General features: G+C 44.1%; 1 protein-coding gene across 4 annotated transcripts in view; it reads right to left on the bottom strand.

Moving 5' to 3' along the window:
* Window positions 1-4,704: 4,704 nt before the first annotated feature.
* The window catches only part of LOC147124867 (nuclear pore glycoprotein p62-like), an 84,493-nt gene continuing 75,028 nt past the window's right edge, over window positions 4,705-14,169 (bottom strand). For all 4 annotated transcript variants that reach the window (XM_085994128.1, XM_085994137.1, XM_085994118.1 and 1 more), the window contains one exon: window positions 4,705-4,877. In XM_085994128.1, the coding sequence (XP_085850254.1) occupies window positions 4,786-4,877 (92 nt within the window). In that variant the 3' untranslated portion in view covers window positions 4,705-4,785. The remainder of the gene's footprint in view (window positions 4,878-14,169) is intronic.

Raw genomic sequence — 14,169 nt, 5'->3', positions numbered from 1 at the left:
TGTTCCGCAGTATTTCTGGGAGGTTATTTGTGTCCTCCTTTGTGAAGACAGAACCAAAATATGTATTTAGTTGGTCTGCCATTTCTTTGCTCCCCATTATAAATTCCCCCGATTCTGACTGCAAGGGACCTACGCTTGACTTCACCAATCTTTTTCTCTTTACATATCTATAAAAGCTTTTACAGTCAGTTTTTATGTTCCCTGCAAGCTTACTCTCATTCTATTTTCCCTTTCTTAATTAATCCCTTTGTCCTCCTTTGTTGAATCCTAAACTGCTCCCAATCTTCAGGATTATTGCTTTTTCACAGAAATCACAGAAACCCCACAGTGCAGATAGAGGCCATTTCGGCCCATCGAGCCTGCACCGACACATATCCCACCCGATCCCCGTAACCCCTACACATATCCCACTCTATCCCCGTAACCCCACGTATTTAATCCCCCTAACACTAAGGGTCAATTTATCATAGCCAATCAACCTAACCCGCACATCTTTGGACTGTGGGAGGAAACCGGAGCACCCGGAGAAAACCCACGCAAACACAGGGAGAATGTGCAAACTCCACACAGACTCCACACTGGCCAATTTGTATGTCCTCTCCTTGGATCTTATGCTATCCCTAATTTCCCTTGTTAGCCACGGTTGAGTCACCTTTTTTGTTTTATTTTTATGCCAAACTGGGATGAACAACTTCTGTAGTTCATCCATTCGGTCTTTGAATGTTTGCCATTGCCTATCCACCGTCAACCCTTTGAGTGCCATTCCCCAATCAATCCTACCCAACTCGCTCCTCAGACCATCGTAGTTTCCTTTATTTAAATTGAGGACCCTAGTTTTTGAGTCAACTACTTCATTCTCCATCTCAATGAAGAATTCGATCATATTATGATCGCACCGACCAAAGGGGCCTCGTACAACAAGATTGCTAATTAATCCTTTCTCGTTACATAATACCCAGTCCAAGATGGCCTGATCTCTGGTTGGTTCCTCGACATATTGGTCCAGGAAACCATCCCGTAAACACTCCAGGAATTCCTCCTCCACAGTATTGTTACTAATTTGGTTAGCCCAATCTATATGTAGATTAAAGTCACCCATGACTGCTGTGCCCTTATTGCACGCTTCTTTAGTTTCCCTTTTAATGCCATCCCCAACCTCCGCCTTACTGTTTGGAGGTCTATATACCACTCCCACTAATGTTTTTTCCCCCTTAGTATTTCTCAATGCTACCCATACAGATTCCACCTCATCAGAGCTAATATCCTTCATTACAATTGTGTTAATCCCTTCTTTAACCAGTAATGCTACCCCTCCTCCCTTTCCTTTTTGCCTATCGTTCCTGAATATCGAATACCCCTGGATGTTGAGTTCCCAGTCTTGGCCGTCCTTGAGCCACGTTTCCGTAATCCCAACCAAATCATATTTGTTTACCTCTATTTGCGCAGCCAATACACCTTATTACAAATGCTCCTCGCATTAAGACACAAAGCCTTCAGGCTTGTTTTTTTGACGCTCTTAGACCTATTAGAATTATTATTTACTGGAGTTTCTCGGCATCCTCCTCACAGCACACACGTCAACCCAGCTTTGTGTTGTCTGCAAACTTGGAGATATTACATCTAGATCCCTCGTCTAGACCATTGATATATATTGTGAATAGCTGGGGTCCTAGGACCGAATCCTGCGGTACCCCACTAGTCACTGCCTGCCACTCGGAAAAAGACCCGTTTATTCCAACTCTTTGCTTCCTGTCTACCAACCAGTTCTCTATCCAAGTCAGTACCTTACCCCCAATCCAATGTGCCTTAACTTTACACGCTAATCTCTTATGCGGGACCTTATCGAAAGCCTTCTAATAGTCCAAATACACCACATCCACTGGTTCTCCCTTATCTATTCTACCAGTTACATCCTCAAAAAATTCCAGTAGTCAAGCACAATTTACCTTTTGTAAATCCATGTTGACTTCGTCTGATCCTGTCACTGTTTTCCAAGTGCTCTGCTATTACATCTTTTATAATGGACTCTAGCATTTTCCCAACTACCGATGTCAGGCTTACTAGTCTATAATTCCCCGTTTTCTCTCTACCACCTTTTTTGAATAGTGGGGTAACATTAGCTACCCTACAATCCATTGGAACTGTTCCAGAGTCTATAAAATTTTGGAAGATGACCAACGATGCATCTACTATTTCTAGGGCCACTTCCTTTAGTACCCTAGATGTAGATTATCAGGCCCTGGGGATTTATCAGCCTTCAATCCTGTCAATTTCCCTAACACCATTTCCCTACAAATACTGATTTCTTTAAGTTCCTCCCTTTCATCAGACCCTATGTTCCCCGGCATCTCTGGGAGGTTATTTGTGTCCTCCTTTGTGAAGACAGAACCAAAGTATGTATTTAATTGGTCTGCCATTTCTTTCTTCCCCATTATAAATTCCCCCGATTCTGACTGCAAGGGACCTATGCTTGACTTCACCAATCTTTTTCTCTTCACATATTTATAGAAGCTATAAGAGTCAGTTTTTATGTTCCCTGCAAGCTTACTCTCATACCTCTATTTTCCCCCTCTTAATTAATCCCTTTGTATTCTTTTGCTGAATCCTAAACTGCTCCCAATCCTCAGGTTTGCTGCTTTTTCTGGCCAATTTATATGTCCTCTCCTTGGATCTTATGCTATCCCTAATTTCCCTTGTTAGGCACAGTTGAGTCACCTTTTTTGTTTTATTTTTATGCCAAATAGGGATGAACAAATTCTGTAGTTCATCCTTGCGATCTTTAAATGTTCGCCATTGCCTAGCCACCATCAACCCTTTGAGTAACATTCCCCAATCAATCCTACCCAACTCGTGCCTCATACCATCGCAGTTTCCTTTATTTAAATTCAGGACCCTAGTCTGAGTCAAATACTCCACTCTCCATCTTAATGAAGAATCCTATCATATTATGATTGCTCCGCCCCAAGGGGCCTCGCACAAAATTGCTAATTATTCCTTTCTCATTATATAATACCCAGTCTAAGATGGCCTGATCTCTAGTTGGTTCCTCGACATATTGGTCCAGGAAACCATCCCGTATACACTCCAGGAATTCCTCCTCCACAGTATTGTTACTAATTTGGTTAGCCCAATCTATATGTAGATTAAAGTCACCCATGATAACTGCTGTGCCCTTATTGCACACATCTCTAATTTCCTGTTTAATGCCATCCCCAACCTCCTCATTGCTGTTTGGGGGTCTGTATACAACTCCCACTAACGTTTTCTGCCCCATGGTATTTCACAGCTCTACCCATAGATTCCACATCATCAGAGCTAATATCCTTCCATACAATTGTGTTAATCTCTTTAACCAGCAATACTACCCCACCTCCTTTTCATTTTTGCCCGTCTTTCCTGAATATTGAAAACGCTGGATGTTGAGTTCCCAGCCTTGGTCACCCTGGAGCCATGTTTCCGTAATCCCAATCATATATCCGTTTACATCTATTTGCGCAGCTAACTCCTCCACCTTATTACGAATGCTCCTCGCAATAAGACAAAGCCTTGAGGCTTGTTTTTTTTAAAAACACTTACACTGTTCAGAATTATTTACTGTGGCCACGTTTGATTTAAACCCTTGGGGGGAATAATTCAGTTGGTTGCGGCTGCTCCCGTTAGCGCCTTAAGAGGGTGCCAAGTGGGACGCAAAGCAACTACTGCCCTAGTGTGGTGATATCTGCACCTCACACAAAATTAGGACATTTTGCGGCGGCGCTAAACACTACCGCCACGATCTCCTGCGCTGGCAGATCGTGACGTCAGTTGAGTGCGCAAGGCCCCGGATATTGAGTGGCACCCCCTGCCACCAGTAACGACAGGTTGATGGGTGCGTGCTGCAGTCAGAAAGGGGCTGGGGGAGTGCTATTTAAAGGCGACCACTTCCTGCCTTTTTTTGATGACATTTTTGCACCACGCATTCCGAGAGATTCATTTTGATTTGACCTTCCTTGTATCAATTTAGAGACTGTGGGCGCTGCACTCAGAGCTCTTTCCCTGGGTCTCTCCATTGTTCTTTCCAGCAGATTTGATGTACAAGTCGCTCCAGGCCAAGATTCAAGGCTGCAATGAGCAGGATGTGGATGTAGAGTAAGATCAACCCTCCCCTTTAAGAATTGGATGGTGACAGCTCGTCTGTGTTCCATTGCTGACTGACATCACATGAGCTGCGCCAGCACGGAGGTAGCACCTCGGCGCCTTGGAGGTGTGTAGCGCTAGATTTAGCATGCCAATCACCTCCAGGGGCAATAAAAGCCAAGTTTGCTGTCGGAGGTGATAATTAGCGCCAGGCGCTAAACTTTGCCCACCGCCAATAATGACACCCCAAATGAGGCGATACTGAATTTTTCCTCCTTGATTTCTCTGACTGCCACTTATGCTTTTCTCCTTCCTGTCTTTTGCTTCTATGCTACTCGCTACACTCTACCCCGTCCCCCCGACTACAGCACACCCCGTCCCCCTGCCTACACGGATGACCCTTCCAACCAGCAAATTCCCCTCCCACCCGATAGCACATTCCTTCTCGGTGCCTCGATATCAGCAAAGTCTCATACACTAACATTCCCTAGCAGAACCTCACAGCATCGCTTACCCCTTCCAACCATCTAAGAGTTTGAAAACCCAGACTTGGCATCAAACCTTTACACAGTGAGTCTCACACCTGCCGAGTGATAATGCGATTCTTTATTGAAAAAAAATGTTCAAGAAAGTTGCAGGTTCCTGGTGCAAGTTAAATCCTGGCAGGATTCAGTCAAAAGTAATTCTGCAGTTCCTCTCCTGCTCCTTCCGTCGCACTTCAAATTGTTTCGAGACATCCTCCACTTTCTTCTGCAGCAAGACTGAGGAAAGGCAAAAAGAGCATTAGCGAGAAAGGGATGGAAGTGGATGAGCTCAGCAGCACGGTGCAATCAGAGACAGTGTGAATCCAGTCCTCTGCCACAACAGCTCTTCAACAAGACATCACAGGGTCAAGGGCGATGAAAGGTACACACTGACCAAGATGTGTCCCCCCTTCAATAGACTATCTCCACATTACTGCACGCAAGTGACCATTCTCTACTTGAGATTAAACAGAATCCTGGTTGGATACTGAACCTTGTGGGGAATCAGGGTTGACCGGATCCTGATCTACACTTTCGGCAGGATTCACTGGAGAGCAATCAGACGTGGGAATCCAGGCCAATTCCCCTCAGGAGTGTTGAGGACAATTACAGCATCTCAACTGCTATTAAGTTGAGATCAGGAGACCCTGCTGGGTCCTGGGTCAGTGTGGCTCAATTCTACATCAGGGCAGCGCCCCCCCCCCCGCCCGCCGCCCCCCCCCCGCTCAGACAATGCCACCTTCCGTACCAGTGCTTCCGACAGGTCTTCCTTTTTCCTCAACTGAGGAGTCCCCTCTACCGTGGTTGACACAGCCCTTGACCAAATCCAATCCATTTCCCACACTTCTGCTCTCGCCCCTTTCCCTCCCTCCCAGCACCACGATAGGGTTCCCCTCGTCTTCACCTTTCACTTCACCAGCCTCCACATTCAACGGATCATCCTGTGTCATTTCCACCACCTCAAGCGTGATCCCACCACATCTTCCCCCCCCAATCCCTCCCACTGTCCAGGGCCCCCAAACACTCCTTCCAAGTGAAACAGCAATTTACTTGTACATAAGAACATAAGCATGAATAGGCCACTTGGCCCCTCGAGCCTGCTAAGCCATTCAATAAGATCATGGCTGATTTTGGGCTCAAAGCCACTTCCTCGCCCGCTCCCCATAACCCTTCACTCCCTTATCTTGCAAACATGTGTCTATCGCCACCTTAAATGTATTTAATGACCCAGCCTCTGGGGCAGAGAATTCCACAGATTTACAACCCTCAGAAGAAATTCTTCATCTCAGTTCTAAAAGGGTGACCCTTTATTCTGAAACTGTGCCCCCTTGTTCTAGATTTCCCAACAAAGAGGCCCCTCAGTATCTTATATGTTTCAATAAGATCACCTCTCATCCTTCTAAATTCCAATGAGTATAGGCCCAGCTTGCTCAACCTTTCCTCACAAGTCAAACCCCTCATCTCTGGAATTAACCTAGTGAATCGTCTCTGAACTGCCTCCAATGCAAGTATATCCTTCCTTAAATAAAGAGACCAAAACTGTAACCAGTACTCCAGGTGTGGTCTCACCAATACCCTGTACAGTTGTAGCAGGACTTCACTGCTTTTATACTCCAACCCCCTTTGAAATAAAGGCCAACATCCATTTGCCTTTTTGATTACTTGCTGTACCTGCATGCTAACTCTGTTTCATGCACAAGGACCCCCAGGTTCCTCTGAACTGTAGCATTTTGTAATCTCTCTCCATTTAAATAATAATTTGCTTTTTTATTTTTCCTGCCAAAGTGTATAACCTCGCACTTTCCCACATTATACTCCATCTGCCAAATGTTTGCCCACTCACTTAGCCTGTCTATATCCCTTTGCAGGTTCTTGGAGTCCTCTGCACAACTTGCTTTCCCACCCATCTTTGTATCATCTGCAAACTTGGCTACATTAATGACTTGGATGAAGGGACTGAGCGTAATGTAGATTGTAAATAGTTGAGGCCCCAGCACCAATCCCTGTGGCACCCCACTAGTTATAGTTTGCCAACCGGAAAATGATCCATTTATCCTGACTCTCTGCTTTCTGTTAGCCAATTCTCTATCCATGCTAATATATTACCCTCAACTTTGTGAGCTCTTATCTTATGCAGTAACCTTTTAGGTGGCACCTTATTGAATGCCTTCTGGAAATCTAAATACACCACATCCACTGGTTCACCTTTACCCACCCTGCTCGTTACCTCCTCAAAGAACTCCAGCAAGTTTGTGAAACATGATTTCCCTTTCATAAAACCATGCTGACTGCTTGACTATTATAATTTTCCAAATGCCCTGCTACTGCTTCCTTCATGAAGGACTCCAGCATTTTCCCAATGACAGATGCAAGGCTAACTGGTCTATCATTTCCTGCTTTCTGTCTCCCTTTCTTAAATAGGGGAGTTACATTTGCAGTTTTCCAATCCGCTGGGACCGCTCCAGAGTCCGGGGAATTTTGGTATATTGCAATCAATGCATCCACTATCTCTGCAGCCACTTCTTTTAAGACCCTAGGATCCAGGCCATCTGGTCCAGGGGACTGGTCGTCTTTTAGTCCCATTATTTTACCAAGTATTATTTCCTTAGTGATAGTCTTTAGTTCCCCCCTCCCTGTGGCCCCTTGATTATCCATTTTTGGGGATGTTGTTAGTGTCTTCTACCATGAAGACAGATACAAAATATTTGTTCAGAGTCTCTGCTATTGCCCCGTTCCCCATTATTAATTCTCCAGTCTCATCCTGCAGGGGACCAACGTTTAATTTAGCTACCCTCTTCCTTTTTATATACCTGTAGAAGCTCTTACTAGCCGTTTTAATGTTTCTTGCCAGCTTACTCTCATAATTCATTAAAAAAAATTTTTTTTTTATAAAGTCATCCTTTGCTGGTTTAAAAAGAAAATTCCCAATCCTCTGGTCTCCCACCAATCTTGGCAACATTGTATGACTTAGTTTTCAATTCGATACCATCGTAAAATCTCTCACTGGAATATATTTTTGTTGAGTTATGAAATATCTCCTTAAATGTCCGCCACTGCTTACAATTTGTATACTGTATTCACTGCTCACAATGCAGTCTCCTCTACATTGAGACGACCAAACGCAGATTGGGGGACCGCTTTGCGGAACACCTCCGTTCAAACCGTAAGCGTGACCCCCGAGCTTCTGGTCGCCTGTCACTTTAATTCTCTGCTCCACTCCCACTCTGATCTCTGTCCTTGGCCTCTTACACTATTCCAATGAAGCTCAACGCAAGCTTGAGGAACAGCAGCTCATCTTTCAATTAGAAACTTTACAGGCTTCAGGCCTCAGAGTGCAACAATTTCAGACGATAACCTCGGCCCCTAAATTTCCCCCCTCTTTTTCCCCCCTCACATGGTAGCTGTTTACACCTCATCTAGAGTCATCTTTCTTATGAACACAGCTAGCTTTTGCTAGTTACTGTACCAGTCCACGTGTTCAATAAAGTATCTGTAGAGGCTTCCATCTTGACTGTTGCCTTGTGCCTCATGGATAATATAGTCTTAATATACAGCTGGGTAGTGTAGTCTTATATACAGCTCTACGGCTCCACCTAGTGTCCACTATAGAATGACATGTTATTGATCATTACATCCCCCTTTCTTTGAGGTTTAACAACATCAATATCAATCAACTTTCAAGAAAACAAAAGATCATATCAGTAACACTTTTGTTAGTGCTCTATAAACAAACATTTTCAAAACAGTCAACACATTTTCAAAGCTTTACATTGTACTCAAAGATTAAGTCTATCAGGCTTTTTTACTTCACGTGTGGATCTTCTCAACACGGGTAAGTCTGATGTGTCTTCATGAGATTGTTCTGGTGGTGAATGACAAGATGCAGTTGCGGCATGGTCATCAATCTGGTCTTGAATAGTCTCGTGTTTTTAAGGAGGGAACGGCGGTTCCTCCTGAGAATCTGTCCTTCCTCAGTTCTAACAGTGTATGACCTTGGTCCTACTTCCTCAAGAACTGTAGCTTTCCTGTTCCATGCATCTGGATCCTCAATCCTGACAACATCATCCCTTGTCAATGGTTTTAGAGTTTTGGATGACTTGTCATAGTATGATGTGTTTCAGCTTTAACAGTTGAAGTCTCTGTCTCAGTTCCTCACTTTGCTGTTCTTTTGCACAGCAGTGTAGCGTGGTGCGCAACTTGCGACCCATTAGTAGTTCAGCAGGTGAAGAACCACAGTCTAAAGGTGAGGCTCGGTAGCTCAGCAGGGCGAGATAAGGATCAGACTTGCTTTCTGTCGCTTTCTTCAGTAGCTGCTTGAGAACTTGAACACCCTTCTCTGCCTTACCATTTGACTGAGCATACAAAGGACTGGATGTGATGTGCTGAAAGTCATAATGTGCTGCAAACTGTTGCCACTCCTTACAGTTGAAGCACGGACCATTGTCGCTAATGGCAATCCTGGGAATTCCATGTCTGGCGAAGCTGGATTTCACATGCATTATGACACTGCTTGCTGTGGTGCTCGAGAGCAGCGCCATCTCAGGATAGTTAGAATAGTAGTCAATCACTATTAGATAGTCTTTACCATTTAAATGAAGGAGGTCCATACCATCCTTTTGCCATGGTGCTGTTGGTATGTCAGCTACTATCATTGGTTCCTTTGCTGGTTTGTTTTGGTGTTTGACATGTCTCACATTTGCCTATCATGTTCTCAATGTCCTTATTTATGCCAGGCCAATAAACAGTGTCTCTTGCCCTCCTTTTGCATTTTTCAATTCAGAGGTGTCCCTCATGAATCCTTTTGAGCATGTCTTGACGTAGAGCCTGTGGAATGACTATTCTGTTCTGTTTTAGTAATAGTCCACTTGCGACACTCAATTCTGACCTTGTGAAAATATTTTGGACAGGAACCTTTTGGCCAACCATGATGAATGTTCTCTATTACTGTTTGTAATGCTGTATCTTTTACTGTTTCTTCTGCTATTTGCTTTGATTTTGTGTCTGACACGGGCAGCGCAGCAGTGACCATACTCACATGAACATCCACGTCTTCTTCAGTAGAGCTCGCATGACTCATTGTGGGTGCTCGGGATAATGCATCTGCTAACACTATGTATTTGCCTGGTGTGTAGATTAGTTCAAAGTCATATCTTTGCAGCTTCATCATGAGTCGTTGAATCCTTGGAGACATCTCATTCAGGTTCTTTTTTATGATGGCAACCAGTGGGCTGTGGTCTGTCTCAACTGTGAAGGTGGGAAGTCCATATATGTAGCCATGAAACTTTTCTAGTCCAACTACCAAGCCTAGACATTCCTTTTCAATCTGGGCGTATCGACACTCAGTATCAGTCATAGACCTGGAGGCATAGGCAACAGGCTTCCAATCTTCACCCTCTGCTTGTAGCAAGACCGCACCTAGGCCATCTTTTGATGCATCCGTTGACACTTTGATTCTTTTTGTTGGGTCAAAGAAGGAGTACAGGTGTGGTTGTCAGCACTGTTTTGAGGTTTATCCACTCTTGTTCATGTCTTTCTGTCCATGCGAACTCATTTGTTTTATGTAGCAGGTCTTGCAGACAGGCTGTCTTGGCTGACAAGTTAGGAATGAACTTTCCAATGAAGTTTATCATCACCATGATGCGTAGCACTCCTTTTTTGTCAGTGGGTCGGGGCATTTTGAGTATGGCGTTTACTTTTTCCATATATGGCTCTATTCCTTTACCAGATAGATTATCTCCTAGGAAAGTGACTTCCTGGACGCCAAACTGACACTTGGCTTTGTTGAGCTTCAGTCCATTCCGGCGTATGCTCTGTAGCACTTTAGTCAGTCTCTCATTGTGTTCTTTCAGTGTGGAGCCCCAGATGATGATGTCATCAACATAGACCCGAACTCCTTCCAGACCTTCAATTATGTGTTCCATCGCTCTATGAAAGATTTCTGATGCAGATATTATCCCAAAAGGCATTCCGAGGAAACAATGCCTGCCAAATGGTGTGTTGAAGGTACAGTATTTGGTGCTCTCTTCATCTCCAGTTTTAGTTGCCAAAATCCTTGTGAGGCATCGAGCTTTGTAAAGTATTTGGCACCTGACATTTCACTGGTGATTTCTTCTCGCTTGGGAATCTGGTAGTGTTCACGTTTTATGTTTGCATTTAAGTCCTTTGGATCCATGCATATTCTTAGATCATTGTTCTTTTTCTTTACACATACCATGGAGTTAACCCAGTCTGTTGGCTCTTCGAGTTTCCTGATGACTCCTAGTGTGGTCATTCTGTCCAGTTCATTCTTGTGCCGGTCACGCAGGGGTGCTGGAACTCTTCGTGGAGCATGTACCACTGGCTGAGCATCCTCCTTTAGCTGGGTCTTGTAAGTGAATGGTAGAACTCCAAATCCTTTGAACACATCCTGGAAATTATTCACTACAGAATCCACCGAGTCATCTGGTCTGCTTATGGCACAGTTTATACAGTAGATTTTTTTGACCAGTTCTAAGTCCTCACAAGCTTTGTCACCCAGTAGTGAATCAAGCCTTTCAGCCACAACAGAAAACATGAGATGATGCACTTTGTCTTTGACTGTCACTTTAAGTCTGCATACACCTAAGCTATCTATTTTCTGTCCATTATAGTCCTTCAGTAGTACTGACTTTCTGTATTTTGGGCTTTTCTTTCATATTGTTAATGTCACTCATACTGATTAAGTTTGCTTTTGCCCCAGTGTCTAGTTTCAAGGTAACTAATGCTCCATTTACCTGCAGTGGGATCATCCATTTGTCCTCTTTTACTGCATTAACTTTATGTTCAGCATTGTCCATTTCTGAGGGCTGCACATTTTCTGTATCCTTTTTGATATTGTCACATGACACCATTCCTACAAAAAATGTCTCACTTAAATCAGTGTCCTCAATCACATTAACTTGTTGCCCTTTCGTTGTTTTTACTTTTGAAAAGCATTGTTTGGCAAAGTGATTCTTTCCATTACACTTTGTGCACATTTTTCCAAACGCTGGGCATCGTCTTAACTGGTGTTTGTAACCACAGCGTTTACAATTAAAAATTTCATCCTCCGATTGCTTTTCATTTCTGTTCTGCCCACGTTTCTTCCCCTTGTAGGACACAGCACCGACAGCAGCATTATCACTCATTACAATCGCATCATTATTGATTTCACTGAAAGTCTTCGCGTGCTTTCGAGCTAGCTCGCTGGCTTGACATATTTTCACCGCATTTTCCAAATTTAGTTCGGTTTCTCAGACGTTCCCTGACTTTATCATGAATACCAAACACAATCTGGTCACGAATCATGGATGCTTTGAGCTCAGAGAAATTACATGTCTGTGCTTTCAGTTTCAGATCAGTTATAAAGCTATCAAAAGTCTCATTTTGTTGCTGTGTCTGAGAACAGAAGATGTATCTTTCATACGTCTCATTCTTTTTGGGAGAGCAATGTGCATCAATTTTTTTTAGCACATCTTATTTTTCTCTGTTCTCCGCTGGATTAAATACAAATGTATTAATTACCTCTATCGCTTGTGGGCCTGCAACCGTAAGCAGCAACGCTATCTTCCTTGCGTCTGGCTTCGTACCGAATCCGATGGCTGCAATGTAGAGTTCGAATTGTTGTTGAAGAGTCTGCCAATTGTAGTCGATGTTTCCTGTGAGTTTCAAACGCTCTGGTGGCTTCAAATTCTCCATGTCGCTTTTCACAATTTTCAGCAGATCTTCACCACCCTGGTACCATCTTATGTTCATTAATAACTAGACATTCTTATTATGAACACAGCTAGCTTCTAGCTAGTTATTTATTCAGTACACGTTCTGTAGGTACAGTATCTGTAGAGATGCAGCATGTGTGCTCCTGTGTGTAGGCTGCCATCTTGACTGTTGCCTTGTGGGTAGCCTAGTGCCTCATGGGTAGTGTAGTCTTATATACAGCTCTACGGCTCCACCTCGTGTCCACTATAGAATGACATGTTATTGATCATTACAATCTTTTGTTTCTTAACTTGTCCCATTACCTTCTGTTGCCTTGCACCATCATCCCTTTTGTCAGTCAATCTTTCCCGCCTTCCAGCCCATCACAGTCTTTCCCTTTGTTCTTTCCTCCCCTCCTCCCTTTCCCTGCACTTGCTTATAAATGTTACTTCTCTAACATTTTCCAGTTCTGATGAAGGGTCTTCAACCCGCAACATTAACACTGTTTCTCTCTCCTCGATGCTGCCTGACCTGCTGAGTATTTCCAGCATTTTCTGTAGCATCTGCAGTATTTTGCTATTGTATCTGTTTACTGATGTTGGTTAAGGGAAAATTATTGGCCAGGAGACCGTGAGAACTATCTTGCTCTTCAAAATGGTGCCATGGGATCTTTTACATCCACCCGAGACAGGGCCTCAGTTTAACATCTCATCCAAAAGACAGCACCTCCAACAGTGCAGCGCTCCCTCGGTACTGCACTGGGAGTGTCAGCCTGGAATGTGCTCAAGTGGGACTTAAACCCATAACCTTCTGACCCAGAGGCAAGAGTGCCGCCCACTGAGTCAACGCTGACACTCCAGTGGAGAGTTTCACAGGAAACCTTGGTAATGGGAGAATTTTGAAAATCAAATAGAGTCAGAGTTATACAGCACAGAAAAAGGCCCTTCGGCCCATCACGTCCACGCCGGCCATCAAGCCCTATCTAATCTAATCCCATTTTCCAGCATTTGGTCCGTAGCCTTGTATGCTATGGCATTTCAAGTGCTCATCCAAATGCTTCTTGAATGTTGAGGGTTCCTGCCTCTACCATCCTTTCAGGCAGTGAGTTCCAGATTCCAACCACCCTCGGTGAAAAAGTTTCCCCTCAAATCCCCTCTAAACCTCCTGCCCCTTACCTTGAATCTATGCCCCCTTGTTATTGACCCCTCTACTAAGGGGAAAAGTTCCTTTCTATCCATCCTATCTATGCCCCTCATAATTTTGTATACCTCAATCAGGTCCCCCCCTCAGCCTTCTCTGCTCCAAGGAAAACAACCCCAGCTTGTCCAGTCTTTCATCATAGCTGAAGCGCTCCATCCCAGGTAACATCCTGGTAAATCTCCTCTGCACCCTCTCCAAAGCAATCACATCCTTCCTATAGTGTGGCAACCAGAACTGCACACAGTACTCCAGCTGTGGCCTTACCAGCGTTTTGTACAGCTCCATCATAACCTCCCTGCTCTTATATTCTATGCCTCGGCTAATGAAGGCAAGTATCCCATATGCCTTTTTAACCACCTTATCTGCTGCCTTCAGGGATCTATGTACATGCACACCAAGGTCCCTCTGATCCTCTGTCTTTCCTAGGGTCTTACCATTCATTGTGTATTCCCTTGCCTTGTTAGTCCCTCCAAAATGCATCACCTCACTTTTCAGGGTTAAATTCCATTTGCCACTGTTCCGCCCATCTGACCAACCCATCTATATCGTCCTGTAGCCCGAGGCTTCCCGCCTCGCTATTTACCACCCCACCAATTTTCGTGTCATCTGCGAACTTACTGATCATAACTTTTAC

The sequence above is a fragment of the Somniosus microcephalus genome, chromosome 1 (assembly GCF_052327205.1).
Source record: "Somniosus microcephalus isolate GS21.2 chromosome 1, FLI_Smic_1.0, whole genome shotgun sequence".
NCBI lineage: Eukaryota > Metazoa > Chordata > Chondrichthyes > Squaliformes > Somniosidae > Somniosus > Somniosus microcephalus.
The sequence above is the reverse complement of the archived record's forward strand: the minus strand, read 5'-3'. Positions and strand labels throughout refer to the sequence as shown.